Source organism: Bubalus kerabau, chromosome 16 (genome assembly GCF_029407905.1).
Source record: "Bubalus kerabau isolate K-KA32 ecotype Philippines breed swamp buffalo chromosome 16, PCC_UOA_SB_1v2, whole genome shotgun sequence".
Lineage (NCBI taxonomy): Eukaryota > Metazoa > Chordata > Mammalia > Artiodactyla > Bovidae > Bubalus > Bubalus kerabau.
Genome location: NC_073639.1, coordinates 71,297,927 through 71,315,287, shown reverse-complemented (window position 1 = coordinate 71,315,287; position 17,361 = coordinate 71,297,927). Strand labels below are relative to the sequence as shown.

Here is a 17,361-nt window from a genome sequence, read left to right as displayed (position 1 = left end):
TGTTGGCAAAGTAACGTCTCTGCTTTTTAATATGCTGTCTAGTACATCTACCACCACTATCCATTTCTGAGTGTACCAGATAGGCCCAGAGAGTGGGGGTGAGTTGCCCAGGGTCACACAGCCGCAGGGTGTCCCTTGCTTTTGGAGGGCGCCTACCTCACCCTCCTGCCTTCATTGAATGTGAATAATTCATTTAAATATTTCATGAATCTTTATCAGGTGCTTACTGTGTGCCAGCCCCCAGAGAGACCATGGGGAGCCTGTTGGGTGTGTTGGCTCTGGGGGGTCTCTGTCCAGGCCAGGCTTCTCTGAACTTTACTGGTGGGAATGTTACCCCTTCTACAAACGGGAAAGCGGAGGCTGGGGAAAGTGCCAGGGGCTGAGATGCAGACATCAGGTCGTCTGATTCTCAAGTCTCCCCATGATGTTTTCCATCTTTGGTGACCTATTGATACGGGGCTGGGAACTCAGGATTCCCTCTCTGCCGGGGGAGGTGTGTCGCCAGTTCACTGTAGCCGGTGGGGCGGTCGCTGGTGGCGTCATTCCTCTCATTGTGGCTGGTGGCAGGGGTGCCATTTGCAAGCTGGGGGAGTTGGGGACACATCACCATGAGGCTGACAAGCCAGATCGATGGTAGGAGTCAGCAGAGGTGAGGAGCACAGTGGGGGAGAGGGGGTGTTCAAGGCAAAAGAAACATCAAGAGCAGAGGGGTGGAGGTGGGAAGGATCAGGCTTCTCTGAGAGGCTTTATAGCTGAGATGAGGCTGGAGGCCCAAGAAAGCAACAGGCGAGGTCATGGGACGCTGGAGATTTTATCTTGGGGGCACAGGGGAGGCATGGAAGGTTTCAGCAGGAGGGGAGGGGCTGTTCTGATTGGTGTTCTAGAGTTTCTCACCTGACTCTCAGGGAAGAGGGGCGTGTGTGCCAGTGTGGAAGCAGATAGAGTGGCAAGGTGGTCCCTGCAGGCAGGTGTGGGGAGCCTGGACTGGGGTGGGAGCAGCAGGGCAGGAGAGAAGTGGGTGCTGAAGTTTGGAGGCAGCCCTTCCTTCCCTGATGCTGGACTTTAAGTTTGGGGAAGACTGATGCCCAGCATTAGCCTGGGTGCAATGGCCTGGCCTTTCGGACTAGGAGCTAGGAGCGTCTGTGGGGGGACATGGATGTGTCTAGGGGCCCTAAGGGACTCCCAGGCTTCAGGACAGAGGTGCTGAGAACAGGTGGCTCAGCGGCTCAGCCCTGTGCCTCCCAGGCCTGCTGGCTCCACTTCAAGGCCCAGCGGCCCAGTCCCTAGCTGAGTGGCCGCTGTCACAGACACCAGCGTCTCCCCCCACCCGCCCCCCGCCCCCGGTCCCTTCCAGGTCCAAATAAAGGAAAAACCAAAATACATTTCCCTTTGTCGGAATCCGGTGAGGGTGAGCTGGTGAGCCGGGCGAGAGTCATTCGCTATTGTGTTCTGGGGCCCACACTGCTCCTTACATAAGCTTCGAGTTAAAAATACGCATGGAATTCTAATTCGCCTCTCTGCCTGGGATTGTACCCTGGAGGGGCACCCCCAACCCCCAGCCTCTGGCGGGCAGGGGGCAGGGCAGGCCCCTGGCCCCCAAGGAGACAAAGAAACTGCCCCACGGCACAGGGCCGCACTAGATCTGCCTGCCTCCAAAGCCCTGGGCTGTTGAAATGTCGTGAGTATTATAAAAATCCTAAATGGCAACCCACTCCAGTAGTCTTGCCTGGAGAATCCCAGGGACGGGTGAGCCTGGCGGGCTGCCGTCTATGGGGTCGCAGAGTCGGACACGACTGAAGCGACTTAGCAGTAGCAGTAGCAGAAAGAGCAGCTAACCTTTTCTGAGGGCGCATCATGTGCTGAAGTCTTCACCCGTGGGATTGCACTTTCTCCTCCTCCAAGCCCCTGAATAGTTTCCCATTTTATAGCCCAGGTTAACACCTTCCCTAGGCCACACCCTGAATTAGCATCCAGGGGGGCCCCTGACCCGGGTGCTATCTGGAGCCCACCCTTGACCCCCATAATCTGGCCTTCCTTCTGGGGACGGGGTGCTGAAGAACAGGAGGTGACCAGTCAAAAGCCCCCTCTTTGAGGGTTCAAGAACAAAGTGGTGGCCATGGGTACCGCCGAGGCAGCACTTAAGCTGCCATGGCGGGGGTTGGGGGGTGGCGGTGGGAGGTGGGTGGCAACTACCAGCCCCCAGAGTTCTGGATGCCTGAGCACATGGCTGACCCAGACTGGAACCCATTCCTGAGGATAGTGAGTGCAGAGCAAAGCAGTGACAAGGCCTGCTTTGCTGACATTAAAAAAAGAAACACCCATCCCCTTTCCATGAGCGGCACCTCAGGAAGTGAAATTAACAACGAGACGTCCCCAGGTAAAGACAGGAGCATCTTTTCCCTTCTCCCTTTCACCCCAGCCGCGGCCGGCCAGCCCAAGGGTCACCCAGCCGTCCCCATTAGCGCTGCGACCAGCCATCCCAGCCCTGCCGGTCCCTGCAGGGCCGGTCCACAACCACACAGGGCAGTCCTCCTGGCGATGGCGGGAGCGCTGTGTGCTAAGTACTTTACATGGATCATTTCACTTAATCCTCGTCCCTGCCTCCGTGACGGCCAGTCCTATTATTTCCCCCGTTTCCTGGGACTGAGGTTCTGAGAGCTGAAGGGGTGATGTGCCCGAAAGTCCCACGTTCCGCAGTCGGCAGGCCGCGATGGTTGCGGAACCCACCGGAGGAGTGGAATTCCATCCATTATTCACGCGGTCACTTTCTGGGCAACGGCTCAAGGTTCTCTCCTTCTTCCCTTTGTGGAATTTACGGGATGGGGAAGCGCTGAAGACAAAATCCGACGTGGCCTCGTGTCAGCATCAGGGCGAGCCAGAAGCAGCTGGTAGGGTGATACCAGGTCGGTGGCGTTTAGGGAGGGAGGGGTGGCTGAGAAGGGGCTGGGTAGTTCAGCCAGGGCTTGTGCACAGGGGGAAGCGGCGGGGAGAGCCTTTAGGGAGAGGAGAAGCGGGGCGTCCCAGCTTCAGGCCCTGCCCTGTGCTTGCGGACTCAGGTGGTACCTTCCGGCCATCAGAGTGCCTGTGTGCTCGCTTGGTCATGTCTGACTTTGCGACCCCATGGGCTGTATCTCACCAGGCTCCTCTGCCCACGGGATTTTCCAGGCAAGAATACTGGAGTGGGTTGCCATTTCCCCCTCCAGTGGATCTTCCCTACCTGGGGATCTAACCCACGTCTCTTGTGTCTCTTGCGTTGGCTAGGCAGATCCTTAACCACTGCACCATCTGGGAAGCCCGGCCAATTAGGGGGATGACCTTAAAAACTGCCCCTCAGTCCTTCCTTGCTGGGCAGGCACGCCATCCTGTCCTGTGAGCCAGAAGCCCCTCATCTCAGCCCCTGTGGCTGCCCGGGTTGAGGCACCTCGTGGTTATAATTTTGAGTCGATGCCACCCTTGCCTCAGGAACTGACACCCACAGGCTGGGCGTCATCAGCTCTTTCTCTTTTATAAAAAAAATTTTTAGTAAGTTGCCCCCCACACACATAATTTTATTTATTTATTTAGTTTTGTTTGTGCTGCGTCTTTGTTGCTGTGTGGGCTTTTCTCTAGCTGCAGCCAGCGGCGGGTATTTCCTGGTGGTGGCGCGCAGGCCTCTCGTTGTGGTGGCTTGTCTTGTGGAGCACAGATTCTAGGGCGCTCAGGCTTCAGTAGTTGCGGCTCCTGAGCTCTAGGGCACAGGCTCAGTAGTGGTGCGTGGACTTAGTTGCTCCGCAGCATGTGGGACCTTCCTGGACCAAGGATCGAACCCGTGTCTCCTGCATTGGCAGGTGGATTCCTTACCACTGAGCCACCAGGGAAGCCCAGCTCTTTCTCTTGCATGGCCTCCTCCAGCAGCCTAGAGCCAGGCCCATGGGAATCGCCCCCCCTCCCCTAAGCTATAGATGAGGAAACTGAGGCCATGCAGGAGAGGGCCAGTGGCCCAGGTTGAAGGATCTGGGGTTCCATCTCAGCCCGACCCTTCAAGGAAGCCCATTCTGAAAGGAGAGGGCGGGTCGCAGAGCTGGCGACCTGGCCTCGGGTGAGCTCTGGGCAGCTCCTTGTCGCTTGGGGCCTCAGTCTTCCCATCTGTCAAATAGGGCTGAAAGTCCCTTCACAGTCAGCGTGCCGGGGGCCCAGCTGAGCTGAACAGGCCAGACCTGCCCCTCCCCCTCGCAGCCACAGTCTGATGGGGGAGGCTGACAGGCAACAAGGGAGATCAGGACAACACCCAGCGGGTTCTGCGGTGTCTGCCAGTGCCGGGCGCTGAGTAACCCCAGGGTCTCTCCCAACCCTGGGAGCTGGGCGAGGGGGGCGGCTTTTATCTCTGGGCCCTAGTGTGGGGGCTGGCCCGTCTGCTGCTCCCGAGGAGGGTGGACGGAGGGCCCCTCCCCGCCCCGGGCCAGGGCAGGCCCTGACTTGAGGCGGCTCCTGCAGGACTGATTTATCGGCAGCCCAGGGGAGCTGCGGTCCGAGGGCATGTTGGGTCCCCCCAGCTGGAATGGACCCGGCAGGAGGATGAGTTTGGTCATGCTTGGGTTGTCGAGAACTGAAGAGTCATATTCTCTGCTAGAAACGTTTCCCGTGGATACCAGACTCGCTCGCTTGTCCCAGGCAGAGGGGCCAGGAGACCCCCTCCCATGCCCATTCCCTGTGATGCCAGGCAAGCCCCTCACCCTCTCTGAGCCCCAGGTGCCCCCTCTCAAGTGGGGAGAAGGGTCCCCCCACTGCTGGGTTTGCTGGGGGATGGCATTAGATAATGCACGGACGTGTTCAGCTGTGTGCTTGCCACGCCCTCATTAAATCCACCCCAAGTAAGAAGAGCAGCTGTCTCTGGTTTTGGTGCATGGCGTGCATTTGAGTTGTCTGTTATCTTGGGAAGAGAGCATCTTTAGGAAACATGGCCATTTGGGGCAATCTGGAACCATCGCTGAGCAAACCCTGCTCCTGTGAGAGTCTTGGCCCTCCTGTGTCTGTCTTTCTAGCGAATTAGCCGCAGAGCCAGGAAGCCGGGTGTTCGGAGCTCACGTCTGGGTCTTGTCTGTCTTTAGCTGTTGCAAGTTTTGGCAGGGGTCTCCGTTTCCTACCTGTAAAATGGGCACAAGCTTTGCTGTGTTGGCTCCTTGAAATAATGTGTAAAGTGAAATAAGGAACCCCTTTCAGAATTTCTCTCTCTCTCCACCCTCTGATAGATGTTACTTCTTCTCCCAAATCCAGATCTTGCAATGCTCAGAACAAAATACCCCCAACGGTGTTAAGCAGCAGGGTGTCACTGGAAGCAAGGCAAGCGTGGGCTCAAGAGCGGAGATGTGAGGCTGTGCATCAGCATGGCTGGAATCCAAGGCCTGCTGGGGGCGAGGGGACCCCAAATCTGGCGTCTCTAGCTTCCTGGGGTCACAGCATCACAGCTCTAACTGACGTTGAAACCTTACGCTCAGCTTCCCTGCCCACGAAAAGGGCAAAGCTCTAACTGACGTTGAAACCTTACGCTCAGCTTCCCTGCCCACGAAAAGGGCAAAGACTCCCATTTCATGGTCAGGGACACGCCCAGCCGGCCAGTCTGAAGGAGGGGACCAGGCTTGAAGGCTTCTAGATGCTCGCAAGGGCTGCCTCCCCAACCCCAGACATGAGTGACAGTCTCAGCAGCCCTGCCTGGGGATGTGTCTGTGTGCCAGGACACCTGTGACAAGACCCCGAGGGAGGCGGCATCACCCTCACTTTACCAGTGAACAGAACTGAGGGTCAGAGAGGGAAAAGTGTCAGACCCTGTGCACACAGCGGTGGGGCTGGGATTCAGGCTGCAGTCTCTGACTCCAAAGTGACTGGGCTCTGACGCTGTTTTCCCAGCCTCACTGTCAGATGCAGAAGGAGGAGGAGGAGCAAGAAAGTGCCTTGTTTCCTGCTGGAATTTGCAGGCTCACCACCATGCCTGGCACATAGTAGGGTGGCAGTGAAGTCTTCGTAATTGAATGAAGGAAAGAAGAGGGAGAGAATCTTCCTTCCCAGCCCCAGCTCCTCCCAAGAACGCAGGTTCCCAAGCGGGATGTCTCTGGGACTTCGGGGTGGGGACCCCAAACCCAGTTAGTCACGCCTGGCCTTGGCTGCCTGGGCCCGTCCCTCTGGGAGGATTGTTCTCTGCAGGCCGTGGCTCAGCTCTCAGGGGAAGCCTGCCCCCCTCCACCCCCCCAGATCCCAGAGGGCGGGATGGGTGGGGTGACTCCTGCCTGGCGCAGGGCCCAGGCTGGGCCTGCATAGTGTGCTGAGGAGGGCGGGCCGGTCATGGAGTTCAGTATCTGGGTGTGCTCCCTCGGCCGGAGCTGGGCCCCCACCCCCAGTGCCTGCTCTTCTCACTTTTGCTGAGTCAGAAGTTCACTATCAGTCTATCTTCAAACCCCACTCTGCTCCTGGCTGGCTGTGTGACCTTGGGCAGGTCACCTTGCCTCTCTGAGAGTCAGGCTCTGAAAATGGAACAATGAGAATAATCATGATTTAATAGGCCTCAGAACAGAACTATGGGTCACTGGGCAACAGTAAATTAGAAGTCCTCTGAACTGACTGTTCTCTTCCTTCTCTGCCCTAGGACTCCCAATTCCTGTTGTCTTCTAATATAATTTATACTAGGTGTGAATGGTTGTCAAATTTCTTTCCCCTCAAGGATGTCTAATCAAAGCATGGCTGTGGTCTGTGCTGTTTCTGGTGCTGTATGACTGAATGAGAAGGAAATTGAGGGCATTTTCATTGAGGGTGTAGGAGAGGAGTGGACTCACTTACCTCTATCACCGAAAGTCCTTTCATGCAGCAGCTGCGGATGGGCAAAGGCACTCATGTCGCTGGAGAGTCCACACTCTTAGTCTCTACTGCTCTGAGCAGTTTGGTAGTTCATAAGGGGGTTCCCAGCACATAGCAGCCCCTTAGCAAATGTCTGTCTAGCGGATGACAAGAGAATGGGTTATATTCTAGACCTGAATGATCCTCCCCACTCTTATTTAATTCATTGCATCTGATGAACTCCTACATATCTCTCAACACCCAGTTGAGATATGCCTCCTCCAGGAAGCCTTCCTAACTTACTTCAGGAGCAGTTAATATTTTGGGAACTCCAGTCCATCAGAGATGGGCAAACTCTGAGTTTATCCTGCCTAACTCTTCTATTTTCCAAGGTGGTGGGGAAAAACAGACCCAAGAGGGAGGGGTCTTCCCTTGGCTAAAGCATGACAGGCCAAGTCAAAGGCAACAGCATGAGGGTTCAAACCAAGCGACTTTAGATCTCCTTGGGCTGTCTTTAGGCACACAAAAAAGGGCCTGGACTTGTCCTCTCGTCCTGCCTCTGCCAATCTGTCCCCATCAGGGCCTCTTGCAGAGTCAAGCAAGCAGCTAACATTCTGTCTTCCTTCTTTCTCTGCAGCCCACGACCTCCCTGCGAACAAGGCCTCGGCACCCCAGCCCGGCAGCCACTTGCAGTGCCTGTCTGTCCACTGCACAGACGATGTGGGTGATGCCAAGGCCCGAACCTCTGTGCCCACCTGGCGGTCCCTGCACTCCGACATTTCCAACAGATTCGGGACATTCGTGGCCGCCCTGACTTGAAGTGACAAGAAATACCCCCTCCCCCACCAGGCCCTCCCTTCCCCCTTTCTCTCTCCTCTCCCCCCTCCACCTGGCCCCGCCCCTACCTGCCCCCACCACGTGAATTCGAAAGGGCCACTATTGCTGAGTGGGTGATTTCTTTTTTTCTAGGTTGGTACCTGCTTAGTGGCATATGGACCGGAAGGGGTTAATTTAAGGGGGGGGAAAAAAAAAACCTCAAAAATGTTTTTTTAAAAAAGAATCTCTGTCTGCCACGGTATGTTACCAGTGTTAACCCTTCTGCAGTTAGCAAACTTTTGCTGAAGCATTTTCTTCCTGCTAGATAATTCCCATTTTTTTTTCTGTAATCTTGGCATACGTTTTTTTAGGTGACCTCTTTCCTTGTTTTATTTTCGTGCTGCTGTATGTCCAAGTATTGTTATTTCATAATAAGACAAGAGTTGCTTTCCTTTTTAATTCTCTTTTAGTCTTGTTCCTCCCTACCTCCTTTTTTTTTTTCTTTTTCCTTTTGCTTTGTTCACTGCTTATTAAAATGGAAATCCTGGAGAATAGTAGTTCTGGAATATTGCCGGGTGAGAGTCAAATTGTCACACAATATTATATATTGACACCCAACTGTCATCAGTCAGGCAGGAGCCAAACAATTAATGCCCCCCTTAGGTATTCCGCCTGAGATTTTGTTTTGTCGGTTCCCTAAGAAAATAGACATATATATTTTCATTCCTACAAACACATGCTCAGCCTTCAGCTCCGTTCTCTCTTTTGCTGGGAGCTGCCTTTCACTGCGATGGAGGTGATGACGTGTCCAGCCTGCTTCTGTGGGAAGCAGTTGGAATATTCGACTGTGGTGTTTTCTCTCCTTTTCTGGGCCTCTGCACCAACGCCCAGGCCCTGAATTTTCATGCTGTGTGGAGCATCCCTGGTCTGCACGGGGATGGTGGCAGGCTCCCACTCTGCTCTGGGCCAGGTCAGCTGGGTCTGGGGTGTTGGAGCTGAAGGGTCAGGTCTCAGCCTTGACCTTTCCCGATGTCTGTGGCCAACCAGGCATCGGGGCCAGAAGGAGTGGTTTCTGGGTCATCCCCCACTTCTCCCCGTTCTGGGCCGCCCCTGCATCCCTGGGAGGGACCAGCACTTTTTGGAGGAGCTCGTTGAGTAAAGGAGCCCCCAGGCTCTCTTGGCCAAGCCCCCTTCCTGCTTCCCAGCCTGTGTGTCTTCTTTGGAGGAGTTTGCAGATTCCCGAGGGCTAGAGAGGAGAGAAAGGGACTGCAACAAGTGACTTTGATTCTTGGCCTTTTTCTTTTTTTAAAACCCCAGAATCCCCTCTCCCGCTTTTGGTGTAATCTCAGCCTGCTGCAAAACCAGAGCCATGTCCTGAGCATCTCCTGAAGGAATGACTTTGAGCAGAGGTGAAGGAGCGGCTGGGTGAGCAGGGACCCAGCTGAGGCCTCTTACCTGGTGCTCCCAGAGCAGCCGTCAGTGGAGGCCCGGCGTGGGCAGGGGAGGCTTTCTTTGGGTGCTGCTGATGACCGCAAAGGGCTTGTGTGATTCATGGGGATGGTGGGGGTGGCCCAGATTCCAGGGTGGGCCAGCCAAGGAGTGACTGACACCACGTCACCCAAATCTGTAACTCTTCTGCTCAATTTCAATTTCTGAGCATCTTACTAAAAGCTCCATTTTGAGCTTCACGCCCCCTCCATCCTTCCCCCTACCCCTGCCCCATGTCCCCAGAGTTTTCAAACCCGGCTTTTTTTTTTTTTTAAGCAAGTGACCTGAAGGCTTTGAGCTCACCATACAACACCCACATTGTTTATTTCAAAGAACTTTTTAGCAAAGGGAGAAGAGCTTCCAGAAAAATCTGGCTCTTTCCACTTCCCCCTCCTCGTCTTTCCTCCTGCTGGCCCTTTTGGCTCGGGGTCTGAGTCTGGACCGTCCGAAGTTCCTGCATGGGCAGTTTGACCTGGGTTGGCCCCGGCCCCTGCAGAAGGCAGGCAGAAGCAGCTGGTGTGGACTGATCAAAGAGAAGAAGGTGGGAGCTCACCCAGTGAAGGAGAGAAAGGGGCAGGGAACCTCCCCTCCTGCAGTGGGCTGCGGGAGGGCCAGCCATAGTCTGAGCGAAACTCCACGCCCCCTCTGATTCCGCAATGTACAGCTGTTTGAGAGCTTCATCGTTTTATTTCTTAAACAGGAATGATTTCTCCTTAATTGCTTAAGGCCGGGGAGCCAAGTGTCTTGACTTCTGTCTTTGACTTTCCCTGCGTTGAGGCCATCAGCTCATGGTCCTGGCAACCTCGGAAACCCCTGAAGTTTTCAACTTTCTCGCTCCCCACGACCCCAGAATGGAACAGCTTTAAAAATAGCCTTAAGCAAAAGGATGTTATTTCACTAGATTTGGTTTAATGGAAAGAATAAAAGTAAATTAAAAACACACCCAACCCACGAGACTCCACAAACGCTGGTAATCGGCACTGCATAGCAAAACTCTTCGGGAAAGGATATGAAAACGTTATTGCACATGTAAAATATGGAAACTTAACTCTGCTGTGTGTTAGGCAATCCTGTAATCTTTTTTGACTCTTAAAAGAAATTCATTTCTGAAATGCTTGGTTGGAAGACTGTGACAATAGCTCATGAAATTGAGTTATTTTTTTCTTTCTTTTTTTAAAAAAATATGTAAAGTGCAGTCTTCTGTATTCATGCATATTGTATATACCTGTATATGTTTTCCTGAGCAGCTAAATAACAATAAATATGACGTCAACGGTGACTGTGGTACATTTGTGCGCGGGGCTTGCCTTATTTTTCCCCATCCCTCCCCTTTTACCTTGTTTTACTCAGTCGTGTCCCGCTCTTTTTTTGAGGGGGGGGACCCTATGGACTGTAGCCTGCCAGGCTCCTCTGTCCAGGCATGGAATTCTCCAGGCAAGAATACTGGAATGGGTTGCTATTCTCTTCTCCAGGGGAACTTCCTGACCCAGGGATCAAACCCAGGTTTCCTGCATTGGAGGCAGATTCTTTACCATCTGAGTCACCAGGGAACCCCATGGAGGATGGGAATGTGGGTCTGGATGCTGTAGTCTGTGTGTGTGTGTGTGTGCGCGTGCATGTGCCTATGTGTGCATTGATGCTGTTCTACGTTGGGTCATCTCAGACCCTCTCTCTGTGGCAGAGGAGGCCCACGTGTGCATTGATGCTGTTCTGAGTTGGGTCATCTCAGACCCTCTCTCTGTGGCAGAGGAGGGGCAGCTGTCCTGTGCACTGTATCGTATTTAGCGTCGTTCCTGGGCTCTACCCACCAACTGCCAGCAGTATCTCTTCTCCCCCCACTTCCCTTGCAACAACTCCAAATGTCTCCAAGCATTGCTCAGTGTCCTGTGCAGGACATGACCCCCTGGAGCTGGGAACCACGGGTGCAGGAGGGAGGCAGGGGCAAGGGGCTGCGCTGAGTGGTGGTTATTCTTTTGGGCCCCAGTGTTCGGGTCCCAGAAAGCTTCGTTAATCTCTGGCAGGTTTCACAGGTGCTCGGCGCCTCTGTTTCCTCATCCACCATGTGAGCGCTCATGGAGTCGTTCTTGGAGATGGTGCATGTGGACACAGCACATGGGCGGGCTCCATATATGGAAACTGTTAGCGTCATGTCGATCAGCTCACGGTGCAGCTGATGGTGTTTTGGAGGTGGGCGGTTCTGCATCGGGGGCTGCTTCCTTGGCAGCCCTGGGCCATGGACAAGTGGTTTACCCCACCTCCATTTTCTTATCTGTGTGTATGTGTGGGTGTTAGCTGCTCAGTTGTGCCCAACTCTTGGCCAACCCGTGGACTGCAGCTCGCCAGGCTCCTCTGTCCGTGGGATTTTCCAGGCAAGATACTGAAGAGGGTTGCCATTCTCTTCTTCAGGGCATGTTCCCAACCCAAGAATCGAACCTGGGTCTCCCACATTACAGGAAGATTCTCTACCGTTTGAGCCACCAGGGAAGCCCTTTCTTATGTCTAAACTGGAGCAAATGAGGGAATTCCCTGGTGGCCTAGTGGTTAGGATTCTGCACTTTCACTGCCGTTGCCTGGGTTCAATCTCTGGTCTGGGAACAAGGATCTTGAAAGCTGCAAGGCATGGCCAAAATAAATAAATAAAAATTTAAATAATAAATAAAATGGAGTAAATCACATCTAGCTTGAAGGTTACCATGAGCACTAGCTCACAGGCCCTGTAACGCTCTGGCTGTCCCATGGGCTTCCCTTTGGGCAGCAGGTTCACTCTGGCACCTACAGCCTTAGACTTGAGGTCATAGCAGACCTTTAGTCTCCAAAGGGGGAAGTGTGGTGGGGAGGAGACAGACAAGACAAATAAATTGACAGGTACCAGTGAGGAGAATATGCCCAGTCACCAACTATAGGACGAGGGATGAATGTCACTCCCAGAGATCCATGAACCCCACGTTGGAGGCTTAGGGAAGGTTTCCTCCAATGGTCATGCCCAGGTAGGGTTTTGAAGGATGAATAGGAGTTCACCTTATTCATCCCAGCATACAATGGACCCTGATTTGGCAGAAATTTCGTTGTATTTTTTTTCCCTTCAGTTTTAAAAGTTTTATTATACAGTTGACCCTTGGAAAACATGGGTTTGAAGTGTGTGGGTCCACTTACAGGCAAATGTTTTTCAATAGTAAATACTACATACAGTCCTACACAGTTGAAACTGGTTGAATCCATGGATGCAGAACCACAGATTTGGAGGAACCAGATATAAGGAGAACTGACTATCAAAGACATACAGATTTTCAACTGAGGACAAGTCAGCACCCTGAAATCCCTTGTGGTTCAGGGGTCAACAGTTACGCAACAGTGTATTTGTCAGAATGTAAAGTCTTAAGACTGTGGCCTCTCTATTCACTATAACCTGGAGGAGCTCAAAAGTCTCTTCAAGCTTGAAAGATCTCCTGTTCAAAGTGAGAGTGGTACGTGACCGTGTTTGGTACCCAAGGAAGGGAAGAAAGATGAGAGAATGATGAGCACTGAGGGATGGGCATTTGAGAGCCTTCAGATTGATGTGAAATGAGTGGATGAGAAAGTGAGGGGGTTCACGTCTCCAAGGATTCATGAACCAGAAGGACCACCGACTGGCGTATTGAGGGGAAGGCATGGGATCCTGTGATACAGATGGGGCTTCACACTGAGGTGTGTGTTGGCCCCAAGGAGGGCAGGATGGGACTCAAGCTTCAGGCTGGTGCATCTGGCAGGTTGGTCTTTCCATATTAACAGAAACACTGTTTTGCCATTGACTGGATAATGAATGGGTAAACAAAATGTGGTATATTCATACAATGGAATATTATTTAGCCATAGAAACATGTGAACTTTGAAAATATTGGACTAAGTAGTCTGACACAAAAAGTCCACAGATTATATGATTCCATTTATATGAAATGTCCAGAAAAGGTAAAACCATAGAGACAGAAAGTTGTTGTTCAGTCACTCAATTGTGTCCTGCTCTTTGCGACACCATGGGCTGCAGCATGCCAGGCCTCCCTGTCCGTCACCAACTCCCGGAGCTTACTCAAACTCATGTCCATTGATTCGGTGATGCCATCCAACCATCTCATTCTCTGTCACCCCCTTCTCCTCCTGCCCTCAATCTTTCCCAGCATCAGGGGCTTTTAGAAACATCAATGTATGTTGTTCTAAGGGAGAAAACTCATAAAATGTGTCTGTTTAATTAATTGTAAATACTAGCGAGAGTATAATGTAAGCAACGGCTTAGAACATAGAACACACCCTGCAAATCAAATACTTGCTAGTCACACAGGGACTGTGGGAATGCCAGTGCAAGAGCCCTATCAACATCCCCGGACAATCACCCCGAGTCAGTGCCACCAGCAGAGGACTCTCAGGGTCCCCAGCTCCCTCCTAGAGGGGGTCTCAGCCCAGAGTAGGCAGTGAAACAACACTGAATTGCTGAGTAGTATTTCATCGTATGGATACACCACAGTCTGTCCTTCCGTTTACCTAGGAACAAAACTAGTGTAAAGATCTGTGTACAAGTTTTTTTTGTGCTTGTATTCTTAGTCGCTCAGTCGTGTCTGACTCTTTGCGACCCCATGGACTGTAGCCCGCCAGGCTCCTCTGTCTGCGGGATTTTCCAGGCAAGTATGCTGGAGTGGGTTGCCATTTCCTTCTCCAGGGGATCTCCCCGACCCAGGGATCGAACCCGGGTCTCCTGCACTGCAGGCGGATTCTTTATCGTTGAAGCCACCAAGTTTTGGGTGGGTCATATAGGAGGTGTAGGTTTTCCTTCTTAAGAAACTGTCAAACCATTTTTCAAAAGTGGTTGTGCCACTTTGCATTCTCATTGGTGACATCTGAAATCTCTGTCACCAGGAGGTGACGGAGGATGTTAGAAGGACAGCTTGCCTTCTAACATCCTTGGCAACACTTTTTACTATCTTTTTAACTTGGCCATTCTAGTGTGTGTGTGTGGTGATATCTTACTGAGGTTGTAACTTTTATTTCCCTAATGATGCTGTGTATTTTCATGTGTTTATTTGCTTCCAGAATATCTTTTTTTGGTGAAATGTCTGTTCAAATCCTTTGCCCAATTATTTGTCCAATTGCTTGTCTTTTTGTTATTGAATTCTAAACATTCTTTATATATTCTGGACACCAGTCCCTGCTCCGTGTGTTGCAAATATTTTCTTCCAGTCTGTGGTTTTTCTTGTGGTGTTCTCTGAAGTGCAAGCGTTTAAATATTCCACAAGTTCCACGAAGTACATTTCATCAAGTTTCTCTTTAGGGCAAAAGCCATCTGTGTCTTCCCTGGGATTCTGCTTTCTTCTAGTAGCTTTATAGTTTCATGTTTGGCTTCCACGTTGAGCTTTCCATAATACATTTGGATTGAGGTTTGCATATGGCCTGAGGCAAAGGTGAGGATTCTTTCTCCATGCTTCCAATGCAAGGGGTGCAGTTTCAATCCCTGGTCAGGGAACTAAGATCCCACATGCAGCACAGGGCAGAAAAATAAAAACAATAAAAAAGAGTTCTTTATTTCTAGAATATTCCATTGTCCCAGCACCATTGGTTGAAGAGATTTTTCCATTCCTCCATTAGGCTGTTTTGGTACCACTGTTGAAAATCATCTGACCGTATTTGTAGGGGGTTATTTTTGAACCCTCTATTCTACTGATTTTGTTGTCCCTCTTCTGCTACATGTATAAATTATAAGCTGGGGTGGAAATTTTGGTAAGCTCTTTCTGAAGAATGGATAAGAGAGGGAGTCTAGAAGAGATTATAGTGTGTTCTCCATAATTCTAAAATAAATGAGAATTTGTTTGCCTTGAGGGACTTCCCTGGAGGTCCAGTGGTTAAGACTTTGCCTGTCCATACAGGGGATGTGGGTTCAATCCCTGGTCGGGGAGCTAAGATCCTGCATGTCTCGGGGCCAAAAAACCAAAACATAAATCAGAAACAATATTGTAACAAACTCAGAAAAGACTTTAAAAATGGTCCACATAAAAAAATCTTAAAAAAAAACAACACTGCTGCAGTTTAGTCGCTAAGTTCTGTCCGACTCTTTGGGGCCCCATGGATAACACGGCAGTGTCACTGTTCCCTGCTGAAGGCCCCCGGCCTGAGAACGTCTGTCTTTTTCGAAAATGAGGTCAACTTGCCCGAGAGAGATGTTAGAGACGGACTAGCAGTGAGCGGAGACAGCCTCCTTGCAGCAATGGAAAGGGCTTGGAGAGAGTTGAAACGGGAGTGACTTCATCACTAGGAGGCTGGGGATTGCTCAAGCCTCATTTGGGCACCTCATGTGCCATCCTGCCCCAGACTTCCCAGAAATGTTGCTCAACCTCTCTATTTTACACGCGAAGACTCGGAGGCTCAGAATGTCCAGTTCAAGGTCAGGCAGCCGCGCAGCCACAGAGCCAGAACCAAATACCCTGCCTTCTGTCACTAACTGTTCCTTGTCTTCAGACGGAGTCCCAGGCTAACTGGAGGGCAGGGCAGCGCCGCGCAGAAGCTTGTTTTGTTCAGTTCAGTATCTGCAGCGATTGGCACAAGGCCTGGCACACAGTAGGACTGCACTAGATACAAGCTGAATAAAAGGGGCCCTTGGTGGCTCCCACTTTCTTGCTCCAAGCCCCCCTTGTTGGGTTAATGGATGGAGGACAGGGCTCATGTCTGGGGGGTGAGAGCTGATTGCTAAGACTCAGACTCTGGCTGATGTATAAATACGCTTCCAGTGCCACTCGTGGCTGTGATAACAACCCCACAGCAGGCCGTGAGTGACTTCTATTAGGAGACGAACACAGCTGGGAAAGCAATTAGGGATGGCTTGGGAATGCCTCGCTGATGAAGGCCTGGGGAAGAGACTGAGAAAGTTGGGGAGCGAGCCAAGCAGATATCTGGACAGAGTGACAGCATGTGCAAGGGCCCCGTGGTGGTCAGGACGACCACATTTCAATGGGCCCAGAGTTTATAGAGAGGCAGAGCAGCAAGGGGCTTTCAGAAACTGGTCCCTGTCCTCCAAACCTCTTCCTCTGGTGCATCTGAAGACAATAACTGAAAAAGCCTCCTTTTCTCCTGGGCTCCCAGAGTTTGCATTCTGACCCCACTTGCTACCTGATTCCCTGGCCTGATGCATGTCCCAGGGTCTCTGAGTCTCTGGCTCTCCTCAAAGTTCACTGGTTATCAGCCATTCCCCTCACTTTATTTTACTGAAGGGAGTGATACAAAGATCTGTGTGATATCTATGTGTGTGCAGGAGGCTGCCAGGCCCAAAAGGACAGCACCAGGGTCTGAGGATGTGGGGAAGGGAAGCCTCCTGGAGGCTCCAGGGAAACAGCTGTGATGCTCCCTGATGTGAGCTGGGGAGCTCTACTTTTTCGATCCATGGTTTGGGGTGCTCAGTTGCTCAGTCATGTTCAACTCTGCAACCCCAAGGACCATAGCCAACTCTGCAACCCCAAGGACCATAGCCTGCCAGGCTCCTCTGTCCTTGGGATTTTTTTCAGGCAAGAATACTGGAGTGGGTTGCCATGCCCTCCTCCAGGAGACATTCCCAACCCAGGGATCAAACCTGGGTCTCCTGTGTCTCCTTCATTGGTAGACCAATTCTTTATCACCGAGCCACCTGGGAAGCCCTTGCAAAACAGACCAAGTGATAATAAACAATAATAGGAAACACTCACATGATGCAACGTGCAGGGGCTTGAGCCAAGCGTTTTACTCCCACAGGTGAGTTATATTGACAACACTGAAGGCTGGCTCTGTTATGAGCCCCATTTTCTGGAGAAGGAAGTTGAGGTGAAGCCACTTGGCTGAGGTCACCTGGGCAGCATGTGGCAGCTCCCTCTCCTGGGACCATGAGGATTCAGTCATGCTCAGCATAGGGCCAGGATTGGCTAGCCCCTAATGGGTGATACAGATGAAGCTCAGAGAGGCATAGCCACTTACCTGAGGACACACAGCCTGCCAGTGGCAGAGCACAGGTGCAATTTGGGTCTTTCGGGTTAAGGTCTTGTTCTGCCTGCCCTGCTCTGCGCCCTGCATAGAGTGATCACTAGATAAATGCTCTATCCTCTACCCAGGACAGGGCGTGGTCAGATCTCCCATCCTTTGGGCTGCTGTTGGCTAAGGAGGCTGGGAGGAGAGGCTGGGGAGGAGGAGTCTCCTGATTTTAGTGCCTCCCCTCTCTCGGCCTGGGCCAGGTGGGTGTTCCCAGCAGCCCCCCTCCTGCCCACTGTTGGG

General features: G+C 52.0%; 1 protein-coding gene across 1 annotated transcript in view; it reads left to right on the top strand.

Annotated features, from left to right (window-relative positions):
• The window catches only part of MN1 (MN1 proto-oncogene, transcriptional regulator), a 56,308-nt gene extending 40,101 nt beyond the window's left edge, over positions 1-16,207 (top strand). Inside the window, exon 2 of the mRNA XM_055551080.1 lies at positions 7,442-16,207. Within this exon, the coding sequence (XP_055407055.1) occupies positions 7,442-7,623 (182 nt within the window). The 3' untranslated portion in view covers positions 7,624-16,207. The remainder of the gene's footprint in view (positions 1-7,441) is intronic.
• Positions 16,208-17,361: the final 1,154 nt, after the last annotated feature.